The 24,193-nt window shown below is 49.3% G+C and overlaps 7 protein-coding genes across 7 annotated transcripts; 5 read left to right on the forward strand and 2 right to left on the reverse strand.

Annotated features, from left to right (window-relative positions):
• Positions 1–335: 335 nt before the first annotated feature.
• On the forward strand, positions 336–2,918 carry HOO65_050687 (putative phosphoketolase; the record flags this gene model as incomplete). The annotated part of the gene is made up of 2 exons (XM_071003192.1): positions 336–1,995; positions 2,086–2,918. The coding sequence occupies 2 exons, from the start codon at positions 336–338 to the stop codon at positions 2,916–2,918; spliced, it is 2,493 nt and encodes an 830-aa protein (XP_070858746.1).
• Positions 2,919–5,958: 3,040 nt separating this feature from the next.
• Positions 5,959–6,552, reverse strand: HOO65_050688 (uncharacterized protein; the record flags this gene model as incomplete). The annotated part of the gene is made up of 1 exon (XM_071000990.1): positions 5,959–6,552. One exon carries the CDS (start codon positions 6,550–6,552, stop codon positions 5,959–5,961), a length of 594 nt encoding a protein of 197 aa, XP_070858747.1.
• Positions 6,553–8,122: 1,570 nt separating this feature from the next.
• Positions 8,123–11,716, reverse strand: HOO65_050689 (Retrovirus-related Pol polyprotein from transposon TNT 1-94; the record flags this gene model as incomplete). Its single annotated transcript, XM_071003128.1, has 3 exons — positions 8,123–8,651; positions 8,802–11,641; positions 11,684–11,716. The coding sequence occupies 3 exons, from the start codon at positions 11,714–11,716 to the stop codon at positions 8,123–8,125; spliced, it is 3,402 nt and encodes a 1,133-aa protein (XP_070858748.1).
• Positions 11,717–12,521: 805 nt separating this feature from the next.
• HOO65_050690 (Flap endonuclease 1) lies at positions 12,522–13,862 on the forward strand (the record flags this gene model as incomplete). The annotated part of the gene is made up of 3 exons (XM_071003390.1): positions 12,522–12,620; positions 12,683–13,276; positions 13,344–13,862. 3 exons carry the CDS (start codon positions 12,522–12,524, stop codon positions 13,860–13,862), a joined length of 1,212 nt encoding a protein of 403 aa, XP_070858749.1.
• Positions 13,863–14,942: 1,080 nt separating this feature from the next.
• Positions 14,943–16,662, forward strand: HOO65_050691 (Acyl-CoA dehydrogenase apdG; the record flags this gene model as incomplete). Its single annotated transcript, XM_071003306.1, has 2 exons — positions 14,943–15,057; positions 15,134–16,662. 2 exons carry the CDS (start codon positions 14,943–14,945, stop codon positions 16,660–16,662), a joined length of 1,644 nt encoding a protein of 547 aa, XP_070858750.1.
• A 1,885-nt stretch (positions 16,663–18,547) lies between these two features.
• Positions 18,548–19,590, forward strand: HOO65_050692 (uncharacterized protein; the record flags this gene model as incomplete). The annotated part of the gene is made up of 2 exons (XM_071003475.1): positions 18,548–19,196; positions 19,538–19,590. The coding sequence occupies 2 exons, from the start codon at positions 18,548–18,550 to the stop codon at positions 19,588–19,590; spliced, it is 702 nt and encodes a 233-aa protein (XP_070858751.1).
• Positions 19,591–20,660: 1,070 nt separating this feature from the next.
• HOO65_050693 (uncharacterized protein) lies at positions 20,661–22,062 on the forward strand (the record flags this gene model as incomplete). The annotated part of the gene is made up of 2 exons (XM_071003378.1): positions 20,661–20,785; positions 20,919–22,062. The coding sequence occupies 2 exons, from the start codon at positions 20,661–20,663 to the stop codon at positions 22,060–22,062; spliced, it is 1,269 nt and encodes a 422-aa protein (XP_070858752.1).
• Positions 22,063–24,193: the final 2,131 nt, after the last annotated feature.

Below are 24,193 nucleotides of genomic sequence, written 5' to 3' on the forward strand. Positions count from 1 at the left end.
CATCATACACATAAGCATGTCGCCATCAGTATGCTGCAACCGACTGTCTTTGGTGCCTCTGACATCTTCTTTTCGTAGCTCAGCCGTCAGCCCAAGGGGCAAGGTAATAGACCAATGAAGCAATGATGACATCGGCCACCGAAAGCTGCGCTACTATCCTGGCATGGCAAATGCGGAACAGCTCCCGCCTATGTGTCTATAAATCATAGGCCTGCTTTCCTTCTCTCTCTCTCTCTCTTCACTTCTGGCCCTGCTTGTACCCACCTCTCTGAACCGCAAACCTTCTAACCGGTATTATGGTTAGACCAATCCGTTCATCGTCTCTCTTGCACAATATGCCTGGTAACAATCTTGCCTCTTCTGCTCCGGGTGCTGCTATCACCTGCTTTGGTAAAGCTCGAACATCAGTTCCGGGAAACCCTCTGACCAGTGATGAGATCCGCAAGTACAATGACTTCTTCAAAGCTAGTCTCTACCTATGCCTCGGCATGATTTATTTGCGCGAGAACCCACTCCTGCAAGAGTCGCTTGAGAAAGAGCATCTCAAGCTACGCCTGCTGGGCCACTTTGGCTCTGCTCCTGGCCAGGTCTTTACGTGGATGCACATGAACCGCTTGATCAAAAAGCACGACCTCAATGTCATCTTTATTTCCGGCCCGGGCCACGGCGCCCCTGCTGTCCTGTCTCAATCGTGGCTAGAGGGCGTCTACGAGGAGGTTTACCCCACCATGACCCGTGGACCCGAGGGCCTGCAGCGATTCTTCAAGCAGTTCTCCTTCCCGGGAGGCATAGGCTCCCATGCTACACCCGAGACCCCCGGCTCGCTTCACGAGGGTGGAGAGCTGGGCTACTCCATCTCGCATGCCTTTGGCGCCGTCTTCGACAACCCTAGTTTAATCGCGCTGACGATTGTTGGCGACGGCGAGTCTGAGACTGGCCCTCTAGCCACCTCGTGGCATAGCACCAAGTTCCTCAACCCCATTACTGATGGCGCCGTTCTGCCAGTGCTTCACCTGAATGGATACAAAATCAACAACCCTACGGTACTGTCTCGCATCTCTCACGAAGAGCTTGAGGCCCTGTTTGTTGGCTATGGCTGGCGCCCTTACTTTGTGGAGGGCGACGACATCAACTCGATGCACCAGGCTATGGCTAGCACCATGGAGCATTGCGTTGACGAGATTCGCAAACTCCAGCAAGAGTGTCGCGAGACAGGCAAAGTAGTGCGCCCCCGCTGGCCTATGATCATCCTGCGGACGCCCAAGGGCTGGACAGCACCACGCAAGCTTGATCAACACTATCTAAGCGGCTTTTGGCGCTCCCACCAGGTGCCAATCACAGACCCTCTCACCAACCACGACCACCTGAAGCTCCTGGAAACCTGGATGCAGAGCTACGAGCCCGGAAGACTCCTTGCAAAGGGCTGCATTTCGGACGAACTTCGGGAACTGTGTCCCGATGGCCCAAGACGTATGAGCGGCAACCCGGTTGCTAACGGAGGGGGGGAGCTATACAAGCCGCTTGACATGCCCGACTTCCGCAATTACGCCATACCCGTCAAGGTCTCGGCCGGGAATCTCGCTGGAAGCATGGCCAACTTTGGTGGGTTTCTCCGCGATGTCATCAAGGCTAACCCGACATCGTTCCGGCTGTTTGGCCCAGATGAGACAGAAAGCAACAAGCTAGGCCGTGTTTATGAGAGCGGAAAAAAGGTGTGGATGGGAGAGTACCTGCTTGAGGATGAGGATGGCGGCAACCTTGCCCATGACGGCCGTGTGATGGAAATCCTATCAGAACACACGTGCGAGGGATGGTTAGAGGGCTATGTCTTGACTGGCCGCCATGGCCTCCTCAACAGCTATGAGCCGTTCGTTCACATTATTGATTCAATGGTGAACCAGCACTGCAAGTGGCTAGAAAAATGTCTTGAGGTGGAATGGCGTGCCAAGGTACCGTCATTAAACATTTTACTTACGGCCGTTGTTTGGCGCCAAGGTAAGCGAGAAGTGAGATGCGAGAGAGGAAACAAGACACAGGACGAGATGCAAGGAAAGAGAAAGAAAGATTCTAACTAGCCTCCCACAGACCATAACGGCTTCAGCCACCAGGACCCTGGCTTCCTCGATGTTATTGTCAACAAAAGCCCCGAAGTTGTTCGCATCTATCTCCCACCCGACGGCAACTGTCTTCTTTCGGTCATGGACCACTGCCTCAGGAGCACAAACTACGTCAACGTGGTTGTAGCTGACAAGCAAGATCATCTGCAGTATCTTGACATGCCAGCAGCCATTGACCATTGCACCAAAGGCATTGGCATCTGGCCACAGTTTAGCACAGACAACGGCACGGAAAACCCCAACCAAGCCACAAAGAAGGCAGAGCCCGACCTTGTCATAGCATCCTGTGGCGATATCAGCACGCATGAGGCCATTGCTGCCGTTGATCTTTTGCTTCAATATCTACCCAACCTCCGCATCCGCTTCATCAACGTAGTCGACCTGTTCAAGCTGATTGCGCCGCAAGTCCATCCACACGGCCTCTCGGACGTCGAGTGGATAACACTTTTTACGGCCACCCGGCCAGTCATCTTCAACTTCCATAGCTACCCGTGGCTAGTGCACCGACTCATCTTCCATCGGGCAAACTCGCACAACATTCATGTGCGTGGATACAACGAAAAGGGCAACATTGACACCCCGCTTGAGCTGGCGATTCGCAACAGAACTGACCGCTTTAGCTTGGCCATGGACGCTATTGACAACATTAAGGAGGAACTGGGAGAGGCCGGGGCGGTAGCAAAACAGGCGCTACTGGAGTCAAGGGCCAAGGCGAAGGCTTATTCGTTTGAGAACGGCGAAGATCCCCATGAAATTACGAACTGGAGGTGGCCTGAGAGCCGGAAGGCTGGAAAGGCTTAGTCCAAACAAACTGGAGGGAAACCTAGTAGTAAATAAGTCAAACTCTACGCACGCACTAATACTGTCATTTGCACGCGACGGGATATGGCCTTAGATAATATACGTAATGTTTCTGGATAGCTTAAAAGCCATGCACAGTGTTTGCGCTGCAGAAGTACATGCTCACCAGCTCAAAATGACATTGGCGATCATTATCCTTCTGCTTGATATCCCTCACAATTATGGTTGTCGTGATTGCGGGACTTGGGTTCACTGCCCTTTGGGTATCGTTGGTCTCGAGGCACAGGTGAATGATTGCAGTCGGCGTGGGTTCTTCGGGAAAGACAGTGAGTGAGCGAAGGTGTGTAATGCATCGAGTCAGTTCCTCGGTACAAGTCTGTTTAGCAACCACGGCCTAGGAGAATCATCCACAAGGCAAAGGATTTTATCAGCCGCCGAGTCTTCTTTTCCGCCACCTCTTTGTGACGATACTCTAGATCGAGATTAGCTTCGACGAAGACATCCTCTTGCAAGCTCACCTTAGAAGATCATGATCCTAGGATCAGAATTTGTTAGGGGGCTTTCTCTCTCATCTAGGCACCATCGGGTAAGCTGATTATATCCTGTTCATCTGTTTGTCTTTTCAGTGCTCATTAGCATAGAGCATGCAATCCCATTAACTCGAGCCCTGTGAAATGCACAGCATGAAAGTAACCTCGGTCTCGCCAACAACATGGCCATGCCCTTATCTCATCACGATATGGCTACATCATTTCCATCCGCCGGCGGCCCGAGTCACAAAGGAACAATGAAGTATACCAGTGAGAAAAGGAGTAAAGAGAGCGGCTGAATCAAAAGGCAAGCGTAAAAAGGAGCCTGTAGTCCTAGACAGTTGAGATGCACCATTTACATACAGTGCTGATTCAATTCTTTCAACGTCCCTGCTTGCCGAGGCTCCATTTCACAAGAGACTAGGACAACTATCATGGGCCATTTGTTTATCAGTCTAGTTTTTCCGCCTACTGCTAGGATCATTGCTCGAGAAACGGTGGCCAATACCACAGAAGCCCAAGTAGACAAGATGTAACATGCGTCATAGGACGTTTAGAGCGAACGAAGCCGGCAGCGATACGCACTAGGATATCAGGCAGATGCTGATGGGTCCGACCCAACCCTAAGATTCATGGCCAGCCACAGACACGGGTAGATAGGCGTGCAGTCACATGATGATGGGATGGCCACGGGCAAAAGCCATTACTCTTTTGTTGGGAGTCCAAATGCCATATGACAGAGTATTGATGGATGTGACATGACCACGAGGAGGTTATGCACTGCACAACGTCACTCTTCTCATGGTAGACACCCATCGCTGTCTCCCGGGACACGCACACGCACACGCAGTAGTCAAGCCCTAAGCGAAGGTGCAAGAAGTAGGCAACGCTAGGGCAGATAATGTCGATTTGAAAGAGGAAAATAAAAAAGAGTTACAGCTTGCACAGTGCTGCCGTTCAAATGAGAATTTAGCCCACGACACAATAGGGTGACGCCTACATGCCCCCCCCCCTTTTGGATTATCTAATCAATTTATTAGCTTACCTAATCAAGATTTTGCCGCTGGCGGTCCTAAATGCGCCCCCCTCACTACGTTCGTGAGCCCTTGGCAGCACCAGCAAGTAGACTCAAGACACAGCAGTAGCAGCAGATGGAAACAAACAATGCAGTGAAAATTATACATTTAATAGCTCTGAATACCTAAGAGGGCTGGCTTTCGAAGTTATCATATGGCCAACCTGATGATACTTGCTACATTTTGAAGCTTTCCTTTTCGTAAGCCCAACTTTCTCAAATCCAGACAGCTTACACTTCGTACTTGTGGCCGGCTGAGTAAATGTTTGAAAGTCAGGCACTTCCATGTCTCTAATCCTACGTTGTCTGCTACGCTGTCTGCTATGTTGTTTGCATTTACAGAATTTAAAGCGTCTGCTAAAGTGTCTGCCTGCCTCGATCTCCAGCTGATGTATCTGATGTATCTGGTTTTGGTGTGGTGTATCTGCTGCATCTGCATCGCTGGTGTGGGGTCAAAATCTTAATTAGGCAAGATGATAAATTAATTTATTAGATGACCCAGAAAAAACCTGGTAGGGGGCGCATGTAGGGGTCGCCTACCAATACCAATACAGACCCACAGACCCACAGATCCACAGACCCATATCCTGATGCTATTAAGCGTATCTGCTTAGGCAGGCAGTTTCCCTAGGCTTTCCAAGACCTTTCCCCCATGTTGTGAAGCCTATTAATTTTTCCATTAACTTCTTAAGGAGTTAAGCCCTATTAATAGGCACAATTATGTAGTATTTTATACCACGGTTTACCCAGTTTTAACCCCATTAGAGGCAGATTCTCCACAGAATAAAAAAAGACTCCAGGTGGTCGCGTGACATGTAGCGTTTTCCAGCTTCAGTCATCCGCCGCCATAGTTATGACGGTCGCTTCTTTTCGGCCAATCTAAACTTACCAGCTAATGCTGCAGCGCGAGTACGAGGAAAAGGAACCCGCCAGAAAATACATCACAAAAAAGACAATCGCTCCAAGACCAATGGACAGCAGACAACAGGCGCAGACCAGTCAGTCTATCTTGTCGAAGCTCAGGTCTCGCATCCTTCCCGCTTAAACGATTTATGCTACTACGCACCGGTACATTAATCCAAGGTGCAAGGTTCGCTACAGAGTAATTAGCCTACATTAGCTAGCAGGTAATATGTTTCCTCATAACGCAAGATAACAAAAGGAGCAGACATTCTAGCCTGAGGACTGGAACTTGATGGAAAACTGCCGCCACTATAGTCCCCTTTGCTCCAGCTGTCATACATCAATCATAGCACCTTAGCTTGCCATTACCAGTGCACTCTATACTCGTATCCATCAGCAGCGCAGGCGCCACAAAAGTAGCTCGCTCAGAAAGGAACCCGTAAAGCACGGTTATTATGTATATACTTGTCCAGAATCACAAAGGACGCTCTTCTAACCTAGTCCCGGTCTACTAGCATAGCAAGGTACCCCTCTATTCCTCCTCGTCCTTTTCCTCTTCCTCATCTTCTTCCTCTTTTTGGTTCTCCTTGTCCTCTTCAACAAAATCGGGGTTGGGCTTGGTTTCACCGCCCTTAGCCTCACCAGGGTCACGGCTGACTTGCTTAGATCCAGATGTTCTGGCTTTGGCCCTTAGAGCCTGGTACGACTGGTCAGTCCCCTCAACGCCATTGATAACACCGAAATAGGCGTAGAGATTGCATTTGCCCTTGCCACCATTGTAAAAAGCAATAGGATCGGTGTTGGTGATGGGCACCTCAAAGACGTGGCTGCTCTCTCCATTACTAGATGTTATGTCCACGGTAAAGGTCTCAGACACAAAGCCGCCGTCCAATGGCTGGCAAAGGGTATCGAAATCCGACTGCACCACAGAGCTAATACCCTTGCCAAAGTGGAACTGGATCAAGTCGCCAACTTCAGCCTGGATTTCATGTGGCTCGAAGCCATAAGCACCTAGCTTGACTTTGATTATGGAAGGTCCCTGGGCCTGGCTCTCGGCCACGGGAGAGCCAAACACAGAAGTGGCAGCGGCAGCAAGTATGAGAGAGTAGGTCTGGCCGAATTTCATGGTGGGCAAGTAGAATCGAATAAGAGCGCAAGTGGCGGGAGAGAGGCACAATGGTTAGGATGTTCCAAAGGTAAATATCAGCTTGATTGTCAGAGAGGATGGTGGTTTGAAAAGCCTTACTGATAGAACATGCGGACCGATCTGTTTTTTATATTCGAGACACCCTGGGTGCTTTTTAGGCGCCATCTCCATCTTTACAATACCATAAGACTATCGATCTAGTTCTTGGTCATGTTTGGTGCACGACATACCCTCCGCCATGTCGGCATTACCCTGATAGGACTGTTTAAGATGGGCATTAATGCTTTGGCCACAAGAAAACACGACACATGATGTTGTGCTATGGCTATTTGCCAATGACTTCCTGACTTCCTAGACGCTGAAGCTGTATATTACGTGATGGCTAAGCATTTTGTTTGTTCAATTTCCTCCGCTCCGATGCCTTTATAGACGACTGTCCAAGCTTTTCAAGTGGCTATACGGACGGCAAATTTTATCAGTAGAACTAATTTACCCACAGTGTTCTTTTTTGGGGGACGTGCTCCAATGCACGAGCAGAAGGTAAGATGATTATTGCTTTTTGCCATGGGAAAAGACTCGAACAAGTGTCTAAAGAAGAGGTGACAGCGGCAAGAGGAGAGAGAGAGATAAGAGAGAGAAAACAACAGGCCATATTACCATGGGTAAAGGTTGTGATTGATAATATGCTTGCAGGCTGTGCTACAATTTTGTCTGGAGTGTTAACTCCGTTGGATCAGTTCCCAACTATCTATTATTACAGACCATTGCATATTAGTAGTAGTATCAAGGCACATATGCGTTATGATACATGCAGGAACTATAGACGCACACAAACCCACATACAAGGATACCATATGCAAGTAGGTTTGTGACCCCAAGAGATACTACGTGAGGTTGTTTTCAACGCAACGCAATCACAGTTACCCATGAGCTGCCAAGTGCGCCTAAACAGCCTAAGCCCCATCTCTGTCTGTCCTCCTACTCTCCGTTCTCGCTCCCTCCGCGGCCCATGCTATTCTTGGTGTTCCTTGCCATCTTTCTTCTTTCCATCTTGGTTTGCTGGATCTTCTTGCACTGTTCCCTGGCTGCTTACTTCTTCTGTCACTTTTCAGGTGCATCTGTCTCCTTCCTATTGATCCTAACCTTCTTGTTAGGCCGTAACACACGCCTTTCCCCGCCTTCGCTAGCTTAGCTGCCTGCTTCTTGATTCGCATAGCCTCATCGTCAGCTATATCGCTGTCACCGTCACCTCTATCATGAGTAGCAGTTAGGACTGCTAAGCTCGATGCACATAACAGGATTTTGCATCGAGCAATATGCGGGTCTATACCTCAACGTCTGTCGCTGCCTCACTCCCACATGCGTAATCGGATGCCTATCTCTCGCCCTTTTAGCAGCTGGCTGATGAATTAGTAAGCAAGTACGTTAATGTTGTGGTGATTTTGCATAGAGAATATATTCATTTTAATCTATCTACAGAGAATTCTAGGACTAGGTATAAATATGTGATGTGGGTCGGTCACGTGGCTGTGCCACAGTGTGGCTGAAACTATGCATCACTACACTCCCCCTTTCTCATGCCTAATCGACACAAGAATTCCTCAAATTTTGCCTTGGGCAGCGCCTTTGTCAGCCCGTCCGCAATCATTTGATCAGTGGGAGTATATGTGACTTTGATCACACCTGCTTGTATCGCCTCTCTCAGAGATGTCTGCTTGATGAGGAAATGCCTGTTACGCGTGGATACTTTCGAGCCGTTGGCAACCGCCAATGCGCTTTGGTTGTCCATCTGCGTATCAATCGGCGCCTCCTCCTCGATTTGAAACACCTCTTCAAAAAGCGGCTTTAGCCATGTAGCCGTAGTTGCCAGTCCAGCTGCAGCGACATACTCAGCCTCGCAGGTACTCTGCGCTGTAAGGGTCTGCTTGCGCGCCCTCCACATAATCGCTGACCCGTTTATCGTGAATACGTTGCCTGAAATAGCGTGTGGGGAGACATTGTTACCCCAGCTGCTGTCCGTAGACGCCTGAATATCATGGTCGGGATTCTTGCGGAACACAAGTGAATAATCCTTCGACCTGTGTAAGTATCTCAAGCAGTGTTTAAGTGCCTGGAGACACGAGGTCGTGGGATTGTGTGTCCTTGATGCAAGTCTCATCACCGTGTATGATATGTCTGGTCGCGAAAAAAATGAAATGTGGAGCAGGGACCCAACAATACTTCGATACCGTTCGTGTTCGCTTTCCGAGAGTGGCTCAGATTCCTGATCGATGAGATTGTCGTTGCTGATCGGTAACGATGCTCCTCTGCACTGAGAGAGATTCATCTTCTCAACCAACTTCTCGATCTTTGGCTTCTGGCTAATGCCTAATGCTGTAGGCAAATGTTCCACCTTAATCCCGAGAAAGGAGGACACTGGACCGAGATCACGTAGTTGAAGGGTGTTAGACAAACTGGAGATTGCGTCAAGTGTATCACTGACTTCTTTGGACATAACGAGCATGTCGTCGACATATACCGCAATCCAAGTTGTACCGTTGAAGAATATCGTCTTGTCATTCTTCAATGGTGTAAAGCCAATGTCCACAAGACGTTTGTTCAGCGTCTCCTGCCAGCGCTTGGGTGCAGACCTTAAACCATATACAGCTTTCTTCAGCTTGAGTACGTGGTCCTTAGGGAAGCCCATGTGCGCAGGTGGTTTTATGTACTCCGGATTGTCCAAGTCTGCGTTGAGGAATGCCGACTTAACGTCTATGTGATGACACACCAGATCACGCGAGGCGGCTAGGGCTAACATCATCCTGAGCGATACGCCATTCAAGACTTCAGCGCTTATATCTGTGTGTATCTCTTCGTCGTAGCCGCAGGCACACCATCTAGCTTTGAATGACCCATCTTCTTTCTTTTGAAGAACCCATTTGCTGTTCATCGGTCGACGTGGAGCTGAATGCGCTGGAACTACTTCCCATGAGTCAAACGACTCGAGGGTCTGTACTTCTTTGTGCATGGCTTCCAGCCACTTATCCTTCTCAGGTCCGGAAAGCGCCTGGGCGACGGGAAATTCCATCCGACTTTTCAGAGCCATAACTTGCGACTTTAGGGGAAACTCACTATCTATAAACGTAACGTCACGTCGCGAGATGACACGCTTGTTGGGTCCATCTTCCAGGACATAGTAGGAGTTTGAGGAATGGAAACCGAGAAGTATGCCGGATGTGGCCTTCGGTTGAATCTTATCCCTCTTTTTCACTTCTATCGGCCAGAATGCACGGCAACCGATAGGATGAAGGTGGCTGATATCCGGAAGTTTGCCGTAAAGCACCTGGTATGGAGAGGTTTTGGCCACTGAGTTGGCTGTCCTGTTCAGAATGTATAGGATGCCCTGCAGTGTTTCTGGCCAAAGCCTGCTGGGGAGGCTTGCGCTTTCATGAGTCGCGCAGAGTGACTCACAGACAGTGCGAACGCTTCTTTCAACGATACCGTTTTGTTCGTGTGCGTAGCCTGCACTTCGACTCCATGTAATGCCGCGCCGTTCAGCTAGTAGAAGACATTGACTGCTCTTAAACTCAGAGGCATCATCAGAGTGTAATGTTTTTGGATAACGACCCATCTGATTCTTGAGTTGGTCAAGGAGTGTCTCTATCAGTATCGACACGTCCTTCTTGCTGTGAACAGGAAACGCCCACCTGTACAAGGAGTGTTCATCTACTACCAGCAAAAACTGATTGGCAAGTGGGAAGTCGGTCGAGGATGTTGCGGGTGGTAGGGAATTCTGACCTCCAACCAGATCTAGATGTAAGTACTCAAGGGCTTGATTCGATCGACGTAACCCTGTCGAGGACGTCGGGCTGTGTGTGATCTTCGCCTTGATGCAAGATTGGCATTTCTCGCTGTCTAGTTCCGCTTTCAATCCGTGTTGTGCGAGGGTACGTTGAACGTAGTGGTTGTTAATATGTGCGAACACATGATGCCAGTCTGTCGTGGCCTTCAAGGCTGAAACCTTGGGAAGTACATTGTGCCATCTCCTGAGTCCCCTCCAGAACGTTGATAAGGTGGAGCCCCGACGGTTGTCCAAAAAGTTGGTGTCATCGGGATGGACATTCCACCTGTATCCAAGCCGTTCAAGTTGTCCTTCAGACACGAGGGGTTGAGCACCAGGAACGTGTATAACATTTTCAATTTTGATAAGAGCTCCCTGGTCATCAGGGAATTCAAAGGTGCCTTGGCCCAAACATTTCACGTTTGTGCCACCCAGGGCCTCTGCAAAGGAAGTTGAAGGGAAGTAGGTGGAAAATTGTTCTCTGTTTGGTAGGACTGACGTATCTGCACCGGAGTCTATAAGAATCTCCCCAGTGTATCGAAGCGAGTTAACCTTCGGAGTTGGCTTGTCATTCCCTTTCGTTTTCTCAGAGTCCTTCTTCCCATCCCGTTTCTTCTGCCTGCACACTTTCTCCACATGACCATTTTTGCCACAGTAGCCGCACTTTTGCTTTGACTCAGACGACACGAGCTTGGATTCCAGTTCAGTCAACTCGGTAAAAATTTCATCCGACGTACCGCACTCAAGTACCTTCTCTGCCACAGCCCTGTCGAACTCAACCAACTGGGAGTATACAAATATAGCTAAAGAAACAAAGAAACTCGGTATCTTGATTTCGCATAGAGGTACGCGGGGCCGAAGGTAGGAAATGAACTTCCCTAAGTCGTTGAGACTGGTCAACCTCCGAGAGGTCACTTCCAGGTAGGCAACAGCAGTGGTAGCAACTTCCGAATCCTTGCACCTCTTGTGTATCGAGCGCAGGATGTCGGGAAACGAAGCGTCTTCCGCAGTCGACCGCAATGGCGCGCATCGACTCAGCTCTTTGCGCCAGGTGTTCCGAGTTACAAGAATCTGGGCTGTCTGATCTTCCAACTTAACATCATCAAACAAAGCCGATGTTTTCGTGATGATGATGGCCTCCTGGAATTTCTCGCACCACTTGCTGTACGGAACCTCGTCGATGGTCGGAAGTTCCAAGTCCAGGATCCAGTTCCTGACTGCTGTGGGGTCAACTGATTCTTCCTTATTCTGAAGCCATGTTCAAGAGGTAGCGAGTGTAGACGGGTGGACAGAGATGCCAGGTGCAAGAGTCTTGTTGGCCATGGTGGTTGGGTTGGTTTTAACTCAAAATTTGAAAATCGTGTGAGGTTTGAAAATTGTACTTGTGCACTGTCGCTATTGTGTAGAGCGGATGGTAAATCTAGGAATGGAGGGTATCTGAATCGATCGAGTTAAGGGCTCATAACCTGTTGTGGTGATTTTGCATAGAGAATATATTCATTTTAATCTATCTACAGAGAATTCTAGGACTAGGTATAAATATGTGATGTGGGTCGGTCACGTGGCTGTGCCACAGTGTGGCTGAAACTATGCATCACTACAGTTGAACAACCTTTTAAACTTCCGAAATAGAGTGCTAAATAAAACGCCGTTGTTGTCAAGGGTTTAACCCTTACAATATTATGCTTGTTTGCTTGTTCAATAGCTGGAAAAAGGCGACCCTATTTTCTTATGAATCGCGCTTACCTTATTGGACTAAATTAACAGACAGACAACGTATATTGGTGGTTCACTAAGTAAACAAAAGTGTTGGTTGTGGGTGGGGCGTTGCCATTACAGAAAAAAGGTGGGTCTAAACAGACTGCCAAAAGCGTCCATTGACAGCTGTGTGCTGCTCTGAGACAGCTTGCTGACAGCTGACTAGAGCGGCAGTTGAGTGAAGCATAGCGCGAAAGGCCATCACAACCTAGCACCTGAAGTGTGAAACCTGTTGGCTGGATTGTTAGTTCCTAGTCTACCCCATTGTCATATTTGCGTTTGCAGACTTTTATTGACGCTCAAGTCTAGCCTTTTCATCTACACGTCCACACGCACGCGCGCCATAGCCGATTTTCGCTTTCTAGCCATCATGGGTATTAAACAGCTATTCTCCATCATCAAGGAGAATGCTCCAGGAGCCATCCGAGAGTCGGAAATCAAGGCTCACTTTGGCCGCAAGGTGGCAATTGTAAGCGAGCCCCCCTCCCCAATACAAATCTAACACTTGGTGTTCAGTTACCATTCTAACAGCATCTTTCTTGCTCCCTCTCCCGCCAGGACGCGTCTATGAGCATCTACAGTTTCCTTATTGCCGTGCGCTCTAATGGCGAAGTGCTTACCAACGAAGATGGCCAGACAACCTCGCACCTGATGGGCATGTTCTATCGGACACTACGAATAATTGACAACGGCATTAAGCCGGTATACATATTTGATGGGGCACCACCGAAGCTCAAGTCCGGTGAGCTGGCGCGGCGCACTGCGCGTAAACAGGAAGCCACCACGGCGTTAGAGGCGGCCAAGGAGGCTGGCGATGCTGAGGAGATTGAGAAGTTTGCGCGTCGTACTGTGCGCGTTACACGTGAACACAACGCAGAGTGTCAAAAGCTGCTGAAGCTCATGGGTGTGCCTTTCCTCATAGCGCCTACCGAGGCCGAGGCACAGTGCGCAGCACTAGCTAGAGGCGGGCGCGTTTACGGAGCAGCGTCAGAGGATATGGATACTTTGTGTTTCGATTCACCGGTTTTGCTGCGCCATCTGACTTTCAGTGAAATGCGCAAGGAACCAATCCAGGAGATTTCGGTTGACAAAGTTCTTGAAGGCTTAGAAATGGATCGCAAACAGGTATGTGTTAGCAGGGGAAAGACTGTTGCGCGGCAGATTGATGAAGCAAGTACTAATAAGCAAACAGTTTGTCGACCTCTGCATTCTGCTGGGCTGCGACTATCTTGATCCCATTCCTAAAGTCGGCCCAACAACGGCGCTGAAACTGATGCGTGAGCATGGCTCGCTGGAGAAAATTGTGGAGTTTATGAAAAACGACCCAAAAAAGAAGTTTGTAGTCCCGGATCCGTGGCCGTATCAGGACGCACGCCAGCTCTTCTTTGAGCCAGACGTGAAGCCGGCCGAAGACCCTGAGTGCGACTTCAAGTGGGAGAAGCCCGATGTTGAGGGCCTTGTGCAATTCCTCGTCGTTGAGAAGGGATTTTCCGAGGACCGTGTGCGAGGCGCAGCCGCCAAGCTCGAGAAGAACCTCAAGTCATCGCAGCAAAGCCGACTCGAGGGTTTCTTCAAGGTTGTTCCCAAGACACAAGAGGAAAAATCGGCGCTGAAGCGCAAGGCTGAGGACAAGAACTTGGCACAGAGAAAGAAGATGAAGGATGAGAAGAAGGCCAAGGCAGCGGCCAAAGCGCGGCCACGGGGTGCTTGAGAAGAGAGGGCGAATATACAAACAACTGCACGACGATGCTGCAGGGCTCACAGCTTACACACGCTATGTACTTTGATGATTATTCATGATGGGAACTCAATGGGTAGACTAATAATATAATACTTAGTAACATAGTTCGCGATTAACCATTTTGTTTACGTGCCACTATTGTTGTGCCACGTGAAGGAAAGGGAAGGCAAGGGGCCGAGCTTCACCGGACTCATTACAGGCCTATGACATCAGCGTAAGAGTTAGACGGGAAGGAGGCCGAAGTTCTACCCCCAGTTTTTTTTCCTTTCTCAGAATTAATCGACATCCTTATTGCCTTGGGGCCGTTTTTCTACATCTGGAACTCTCCTCCGCCCTTTTGTGAGCTCCTTTGCCTCGGTTTGGCACTCATTTTCGCTAGCTTGCTTCATGGTACTCTATTATCATCACAATCCTTGTGATTGGCTGGACTCCTGTTGGAGACTTTCTCCCTTCCCCATGTCAAAGGGAAACGACGACAAGGAGGCGACGGATTTTGTGGGGTAGCTTGTAGAGCAAGACTAAAAGCGGAAAGCACAGCACAGAAACTTGCCTCGGCAAAAGAAGCAAAGAGACGCGCTGCGTGTGAAGATATTTATGCGCACTGTCCTTGCATCAGCATGCGATATGAGTAGGACACAGTGTGTAGGTTTCTGTCTTAGCCATTAATGGACAATGTGAAGAAAGAGAGCTTTGGCAAGGCCTAAAAGAAACAAGCTGAGCTGCCAAGCCGCAAAGCTTACTCAGGCTCACTCACCAAAAGGGCGAACCGAGACATGTGATTGTGTTGGAAAACACAGGTGGAATTTCTTTCCTTTTCTCGTTGTCGGTTTTTTTATAAAGTGCGCGGACTTTCCCACGACGACCTGGGCGGCAAAAAATTCTGACTTTTTTTTACGATAATTTCTTATTTTCCACTATCTCCGTGCGTACCCTCCCACAACAACATAATCTATCTACTCTATCATTCTTCTCTCATCTTTTTCTCACAACCCCATACCGTATCATCGCTGCTCATCTGACTCCTCACTTGTCTTCGAAGTCTTGCCCACCATGTCAAAAACCTTTACCGCTGCCGAGGTTTCTGGCCACAATAAGCCCGACTCTCTCTTCATCACTATCGATCAAGATGTCTACGATGTGACCAAGTTCCAAGAAGACCACCCAGGTACTTGCTTACCCTCTCCATATCCCTTTTCTTCTCCTCTCTCGCCTCTCATTGCTAACAACGCGTGTCCTTCTAGGTGGTAAGAAAATCCTCATGCGCGTTGCCGGCAAGGATGCCTCCAAGCAGTTCTGGAAGTACCACAGCGAGGTCGTGCTCAAGAAGTGGAGACCGCAACTCCTTGTTGGTTCTCTCGACACCAAACCCAAGCCCGCCGCTCCTGCTCCACCTGCCGCGGCCTCGAAACCCAAGCCTGCGACCCCATCGACTGCCGTAGCCAAGTCGTCATCATCATCACACAGCGAGCCTTCAGAAGCCCTCGAGCCTTTTGGCGACCAAGTGCCCTTTGGCGACCCTAACTGGTACCAGAACTACCACTCCCCCTACTTCAATGAGACCCACGCGACGCTGCGTGCCGAGATCCGCGAATGGGTCGACACCGTCATCGAGCCCAATGTTGCTGAGTGGGACGAGAAGAAGGAAGTGCCTCATGAAATCTACAAGGAGATGGGCCGCCGTGGGTATTTGGCTGGTCTGCTAGGCATCAAGTACCCCACACAGTACTCCAAGGAGAACACTATTAAGTGTGTGCCGACAGAGAAGTGGGATCTGTTCCATGAAATGCTCTTGACTGATGAGCTATCACGTGCCGCATCGGGTGGTTTTGTGTGGAATATGATTGGAGGCTTCGGCATCGGCTGCCCACCACTGATCAAGTTCGGAAATAAGAAGTTGCTGGACCGCATCGTACCGGGCATTTTAGCCGGCGACAAGCGAATTTGCCTGGCCATCACCGAGCCAGATGCTGGTTCCGATGTGGCCAACCTCACATGTGAGGCTAAGCTCAGTGACGATGGTAAGCACTACATTGTCAACGGCGAAAAGAAGTGGATCACCAACGGTATCTGGTGCGACTACTTCACAACAGCCGTGCGCACTGGTGGCCCCGGCATGGAAGGTGTGTCTCTACTGCTGATTGAACGCGGCCCTGGCGTATCGACCCGTCGCATGGACTGCCAGGGTGTGTGGTCTTCGGGCACTACTTACATCACCTTTGAGGATGTCAAGGTGCCCGTGGAGAACTTAATTGGCAAGGAGAACAAGGGCTTCCGCGTGATCATGACAAACTTCAACCATGAGCGCATTGGCATCATCATCCAGTCATTGCGCTTCAGTCGTGTGTGCTTTGAGGAGAGTGTCAAGTACGCCAGCAAACGCAAGACGTTTGGCAAGCGCCTGATCGACCACCCCGTCATCCGGCTGAAGCTAGCTCACATGGCACGCCAGATAGAGGCGTCTTACAACTGGCTAGAGAATCTTATCTACCAGTGCGAAAAGATGGGCGAGGCCGAAGCTATGCTACGTCTAGGTGGCGCTATCGCCTCGCTCAAGGCCCAGGCCACTGTCACCTTCGAGTTCTGCGCGCGTGAGGCGTCACAGATCTTTGGCGGCCTGTCGTACTCACGTGGTGGCCAGGGCGGCAAGGTTGAGCGCCTGTACCGCGATGTTCGTGCATATGCTATTCCCGGCGGATCAGAGGAGATTATGCTGGACTTAAGTATCCGACAGTCTATGCGTGTGGCGAAGGCAATGGGGATGAAGCTATGAGCAAGATGGCGTTGGGATTGGGCTTAAGAAGTGAGGCGTAATAACGGCCAAGGGTTATTTTTCTTACTGTGTTATCAGGGCTTGTTTCTCAGGATTATGCCATTGTTGTTGTTGTTTTTCTTCTCGCTTGTATGTCAAATATTCGTCCTAAGACAAACTAATACATCCCTGATTACCAAGTGTACACATGAAGCAGGTGCAAAAAACCGCTTTTGGGAAGAACGAGAGACCTAAGACTGGCTGGCCCAAGGCTGGAACGCTCGAGAAAATCTCGGGTCTGAGTCGGAAAAAGGGAAGGGGGAATGGGGAAGAGGGCGAGAATTTGCCTAGTAAGAAAGAAAGAGGGAAGGAAGGTGACCTTTCCGTTTGCGGCGGTGGAGGACCGGGGGGAGATAAGGAAGGCAGGGCGCGGAGAAGGGGAGAAGCCCGGGATTCGTAGTCTGCCGTCGTATGACTTTTTAGAGCATTCGCTTGTTGTATTACTGCGTGTTCCTTCCTTTTCTCGGAAAGCTCGCGCTCGCTATCAAGGTGCTTATGGTTGGCAAGTTGGACCTTGGACCTCTAGTTTTGTACCTGCAAATGTGTATGTAACTTTGCACCTTGAAATTTTGACATGCCTAAGATGATGATAACGCCTCCTGTTGTTTGCTGGTACTTGCATATCCCGCGCGATCCCGGCATCTAGTTCTGCTAGAAGCTACTACCGCCTCTATACTTTTGGCCGATAATTTATCTCTTTCTTCTTAGCTGCTGACTCTTCTTAGACCTGAGAAGCGGAGAGAACACTAGATAGGCACAGAAAAGGCAAGCCAAAGTAATCGTTTGCACTTTCCATTTTCTATTTCCCAACCTGACTATTTGCTGACGATTTTATCTTCTTTCCTCTGATAACAGTCCCACGCTACTTGAGTGGTCGCAGTCTTTTTTCTTTCTGGTTTTCTCCTCTTTTTCTTTCTTTGGCTTGCCATGTGTACCGTGTGTACGTATGTACGTGCGTGAATGTGTATCTTGCACAATGGTTCCTTCTTGTCAGACTAGAAGGCTCTTGAATGGTGCTGATGGGTTGCTAGGCTGACGGGATTGGCTAATGGCTGATATGTGGATGGGACTTCATGCAGATAAGGGCCCAAAACAAGGTAGGCATGGCAAAGGTCTAGTTATCAATGCGGAGCAACTGCAACTTTGTATCAGACAAGACACGAAGCGGCGCAGTGAAAGATTGCAATTGCGAAGTTTGTAGTCGCGAATGAGAATGGATGATGAAGTCCTTTAAGCAGTTACTTATCTCTACTACTCTCACCTTCGCTCATCTATAAATGTTGACACCCCTAATCCTGTCCTTAAAGCCGATAGGGGCTGATATGGCTCTTCTCCTCGTGGAAGACAAATTCCTATATGAGCCAAACCCACCCCCACGCGCACTAATTCAACTGCTTGGTTGCTCGCTTTATTCTTCCCGTTCTTGACTTGTTGGTCTTCCTGTCTTAGGACGGGCTCCTTTTTCTCTTCTATTTCTTCTTTTTTTTCCGTGGTCTCCTCTGTCGAATGCGAACCCCCGTTCCTGCCTTTTTTCGCTGTGCATTCTTTCCCTCCTGAGCCCACAAGAGACAATTTCTTTTTGTTGTTTTTGGCTATTTCCTACAAATATTTGACTTCTTCATTGAGAGCCCTCCTATTTAGCTCTTTGACCCTCCGATTTGTTTCCTTTCTTCTTTTGCTCTCTATCGATTTTATGTCGCTGCCTTCGAGTTAGGCTTCCATTTTTCACAATACATAACATCGGCCTGTCGTCTAGCCTGGCGACCTTAATTTTTTCTTTTATTTTTTTTTTGCTTTTGCGAACCCACATTAGTTTGATTTTATTTGGTCCAACTTGCGACCCACCATGCATCTCCGGTCCGCCATTTCTACGGTTGCTGCCGTTGCAGGCACTGCTGCTACTTTGTTCGATGCTGGCTTTCGCTGGCCGCACCTATTCCCCGTTATCGACGTGTCTGCTCCTAGCCATGTACATGAGCATTGCGCTGGCCTTGTGCAACAGAATTTGGTCGTAGTTAAGCATGCGCCTGCCGACTTCGAGGCTGAGACCAAGACTGGGGTTGGAGCTAGACCTTTACCTTTACCGCTCAGATCATGGGCGGAAACGTGTTGCCCAAGCCCAAGCATGAGCTGCAATACGTCTATTCCTTTATTGGTGCCGCTGGGCTTATCAGATTCTATCTCTGTATCACAGCAGGCTGAGCGACTTTCTCTGTATCCTGCAAAAGCGAAGACGGAGAAAGCTCAAGTCTCCGAAGACAACCTAGACTCGCCTCCGTGGGCTACTGTACTGCCATCTGCCGCAAAGGCTCTGCCCGAGGATGCGACGGCTGCATTTCCGACAGGAAAGCTGCTGCTTACTACCGGACTTGAGCTCAACAGCAAGTTGCACATCGAGCTGCAGTGGCTTTGCCACAAACTGCATGTTTTTTCAACCCACTTGCTCCACAGCCTAAGGATGGCTATGGCTGTGGACCAAGCGTCTGGGTCTAATTGTAAGTTCTTCTGTTTTTGGCGGCCCTGCTTAGCTTTCTCGCTTGCCCATCTCCTAAGCAATCCTCCCGCGTGAAAGGCCTAAAGCCCCCTATCCACAATTCTGCAAAATCCATGTCATGCTGAAGCTTACATGAAGCTAACATCCCTGCGTTCCATCTTTTTATAGCTGGGGTCTCTCATGCCAGGCAGTCCCCATCTTCAGATGTGTATGGCAGTGTTGAGAGCACCGCATCACAGCCGTCCTCATCATTGGTGGCAGCCCTTGATGCATGGGCATATGAGCCACGCATAAAATGCTCATCGAGCGATGTTGGCCTCCTGCTAAGCTTGGGCTCCCTAGTCAGTATCTCGATGCTCATGGGCGCTTTGCTGATGCCCGAACAGAGCGATTGAAGAATGCCCTCTTTTTCTGGTTTTTGTTTATGTCTACTATTTTGTTGGTTCTTTTTTGTGAGGGGTAGATATGGCTGCTATAGTCTTAACGATAGATTTAAGTTTTGATAGAGAGTATTCTGAAAGTGAGACTCGTCCGTTTTGGGTTCTCATTGAAAAGGAGGCTCTTTGATTTGCTTATGATGACTTCCAGGGGCCACGGCATGCATGCCTATCTGATGATCTGCTTCATGCTATGGTAAGCCTAGAATGCCATGATGTGTCATTTCACTAAATCGAAGACATCCTCATATAAGTCATGGGAGAAGACTGGGGGAAGCTCCGTAGCGACGGAAACTTGATAGCCATTCTTACATTGTTGCAAGGACAAAGCATCTCAAACTTGGGAAGCTAAGCTCAGAGGAAGTACACATACAAGCCGACGAGGAGCAAGACAGACAATCACTAGTCATGCCACGCGAAAACAAGCGGGAGGTCGCCGTTCGTTCGTTCGTATGTAGAGTGGTCTGACCAGGACCAGTCAATTTAGCTTAAGCTTTGATTCAGGATTGTGGGATTCACAGGAGCAAGTGATTATGCATAGACAAGACCAAAGAGCGGGGCTTCTTCACGTGATCCACCACTAGTAGTGGGTGGAGTCTAGAGCTTGTCAGTTGGCAGATCGTGGGGATTGATCTTTAAGTGTAGCTTGAGCTAGGCTAGCTCCGCTTAGTCATGCACTAATACCATCTATTCTCCTAGTGATCCAAAGCTTTGCGCATTCCGGCTCATCCTCGGTAGAGCTATTCCTCCAATAGCATCATCGGCCTGGTTATTTTCTTGCTTCGCTTTCCTCTTATTGTCCGTCTTGTCGTTCGTTCCATCGTCTTGTCTTGTCTTGATCTCTTTTTCATTTCTGATTTATTTCATGGGACAAACAACAAACAGCCAACACTTCCCTTGGATTTTGAAACCTTCCCATAACCAACGCGCCTTGTTGACAAACCGCTCTTTTTTTTACTTTTTTTTTTTTTTTCCAAGGCAGTCATTATTGCCAGCCCACTTCCCCACTAGACCAAGCAAGCTCACCAATGTCGCATTCGTTGTCGTCGAGCTCACACCACCCGCCGTCTACCTCGGCCTCTGCTGGCCCGTCGCCCGGGAGCGCCGCCAGCTTTAAGGAGCCTCCGGCCGCCGATACTCCCCCTGACATGCCGTATGTACCAAGCTCGCTCCAACCACGGTCCTGAGCGTGGGGCTTGTTTTTGCGCCTGAGACAAAACAGACCCGCGCATCCCGAGATGATAATCCTTAGCTAACTCTCATACCATTTTATCTCGCACTTTTAGCGGCACTCCGACAAGCACCACAACGTCCCTTTCTGGAATCTCCACCATCGCTACCAAGGACGGCCAGCGCGGTCATTTTGGCGGCTCAAATACGCTGCTGGGCCGTGGTCATGCATATAGTCCGTCTACAACCAGCCTCGAAGCCGAACGCGCCGAGCGCATCTCTCGACTAGCCGGACTTGAGCGGGTTTCGACACTGCGGGCACCGCCATACGGGTCGTACTATAATAATGGCAACAATAATGCGAACAACAATGTCAACAATAGCGGCTCCTTCACCACCACCGGCAGTGATGCCTCGGTCTCGGGTGGCCCTGGCCCAGATCTCGCTCATCTTCAGCAAGGCTCCACAGTTGGCAACCTCCCTTCTCTGATCAACGGCCTAGCGCCAGTCTACTTTGATGCCCAAGGTCAACCGATGGCACGGACCAAGATTAACACTATCGGTACGCCCAGCGCCACGGCTTCTGTAGTCTCGGGCGACACTCAGCGCACGCTTGATGATCTAGACGAGTCACAGTCGGGCTGTTCAACCAACATCGGGGCTTTGGACTGCGACAGCGGTGGTGGAGGCAACCCTGGCGACGATAGTATAGCTAGCCTTAACTATACGGCTAGTAGCGGTGATATGCTGATGCTCGATGAAAACATGTCGGTTTCGGCTCAGAGCGTTGGTGGCTTTGACGACCGGCTCAGCGATGATGGCGCGGCAAGTCTCGTTGGCTTTGGCGAAGGAGCCGGCAGCACCATCTCTGGCCCCATCTACCAGCGCCGCCAGCTGTCTAGCATGGCGGCCGGCACGCTCTGGGGCCCGGGGCCTTCAACCGGATCAGCCAACGGTGGCGACGACATGGATAGCCCAGGCGCAAGCACAGGGCGGTTTGTTGGCGGGAGTGCAAGCACCAGTGGTGGTATGCTTCTACATAAGCGAGTAGACAGCTCGCACTCACTAGGTGAAATGACGTCAGTGTCGAATCGTGGCGGTGCTACTGGCAGTGGCGGTGGGGGGGAGCAATATGACCCATGCAGCAGTGCTGGAATGGACACAGCAGCCAGCAGCTACGAGGCGCTTCAAGTCAAGCCGCGAGGCAGCCGAGAGCATTTTGCGGGAGCGGCGGGCGCGGGGCCAACATTCGTAGACTAGGAAGAGAGCACACTTCTTGAGTCTTAGATATTGAATATTCGGCAAGAACCAGCCGGTTGGCTCAGGGGCGGAGAAGTGGTCATGATATTTCGGGGGTCTGGAGTCTTTTTTTTGGTATTTTTATCGGGAGTCCCTTATTTTGGTTATTTTGTCTCTTGGAGCATGCTTTTTTGTTTAACGGAGTAACATTATGGGAAGGCTTTTGGGAGGGATGGACAGCAGCAGGCCCTGCTTGGGTCTGGACTTGTTTTATGGACTTTATTCTTTTTTTTTTGCACGCAGAACAGGTTTAGATTTATATTAACAAACTGTCGTATGACCAGATATACGAAGTACCTAGGTCTCTGGAAGAGAGTCCTCCGATTATCAATATTCTCTATGGCTCAATATCATGCGATCTCTTTTCAGTGGTGCTAATACGTTGCCTAACAATATGCTGGTTACATGAAGAATCATGTCACATTCAATGGCTAGAGCACCAGTACTAGCTGGCAGTCTTTGGCATCCGAAGTCTCGCCGTGGTTCCGTATTTCTTGTTAGTGGGTAAGTTAGGAGATGAAGGGAAGTTATCCTTGGCTGACAGCTTGGCCCGAGTTCACAGAAATATCTTTCACTGACCATTAGCCGGAAAAGATGATCCTGTTATTTAGCCAGGCGATAGTAGAGGGTTGCGAACTCTAATATATATGAACTTCTCTAGATCTGGTACATTATTTACATGACAATGTGAGAGCATGTCTCAATAATGATCAGGCCGAGAACTCAGCTGCAATCTTCCAGTACGCCAATGCGGCCTGCCAGAAAAGAGCTCTTTCTTTACCAACTGTTCATCTCACGAGACACATACAGTTAGGAGTATCTGCCTTACTCATTGGGCTTATGAAAGTAGTGAGTAAGAGAACTGATTCTATTGTCGTACGTTGTGCTGTGCTATGTTGTAAGCCATGCTCTACTATCACTTACATTACTTGTGGGATAATAAGCTTTGACATATCAACATATCCTAGTGACAGTGATAGATTATCCTAGAAAACGCCATGTCAGAAACTGCGTGTAGTGTTTAACGAAAAGGAAGCTCAGCGCTTGATTGACAATATGATGTGCCGCGAGAAATAGGGGCTGCTCCCCGTTACTTTCGTGATGGCAACAAGCAAGAAGCTGAAAGCATATGAGCGTAGTCCCTATTTAGGTATAAACTAAAAGCCGCTCCCTTGGCTCTCTACCTATTGCCAAAATGTATAGGAGAAGTTTGCTGTTGCCCCCCCCCCTCCCCTCTGTTGCCTCTCCTGCTTCCACCACTGCCATTGCCTAGTTCCTAGACTGATTTACGATGCCCATAGCCCCAACGACAAGTTTCCATGACTTTTCAATTCTCTACCTTCTCAGCCTGCAAAGCCTCCCATAACCTCAGCCCTTTCCTGTGCTATAGGTCTGATTCAAGCGTTGCAATAATCTTGGTAGCCACTGATCTGCAACCTTAAATTGCACTTGATGCAAGGTTAAATGCAACCCTACTTGTCCAAGAATGCACCACAAACACGCTGCCAATCAAGATGATCAAGCCCGTTCCATGCCGGGTAGGAGAGACTGTTTAAGGCATTCATCACACTGTATGGTTTATACAATGCAACTCTGTGTCCATCTCCTTGGACCTCTTTCTTACATCACCGTCATTTCAGTGAGGCTGCGTCGCTGTTACTTCTGAACAATTCATATTACTAGTCACTGCCAGCTATATTTTCCGCGGTTTCTCCCTGTCGATCAGGTTAGCCTTTGTGTTCGGCTTCCAGTTTCCTAGTTCCATTATGATACCTCATAGGTGATATCAACGCCACGCAGCCTATCCTAAGCTCGAGGCCTTTCAAATTTACTCTCCTGATACGACAATATAACCTTGGCCAACTACTAACAGTCGTAAATAGCGGCAGTACTAGCGAGTTAGCTAGTATCTTGTTGGATGGCGAAACCATGGAATGCCTAGGACGCCGAGAATTCTGCCTATATAATACAGCTGTATGAGATACTGATCTAGTCTACGGTACAGGCACTGGAGATCATAGCTCTATCCAATCCATGTGAAAGAGCTTTTTCGAACGCCTCACCATGTGTGGTAGCCTTACAGGCTTGCTAG

This window comes from Ceratocystis lukuohia (genome assembly GCF_044167205.1).
Source record: "Ceratocystis lukuohia strain C4212 chromosome Unknown Supercontig5_pilon, whole genome shotgun sequence".
Taxonomy (NCBI): Eukaryota; Fungi; Ascomycota; class Sordariomycetes; order Microascales; family Ceratocystidaceae; genus Ceratocystis; species Ceratocystis lukuohia.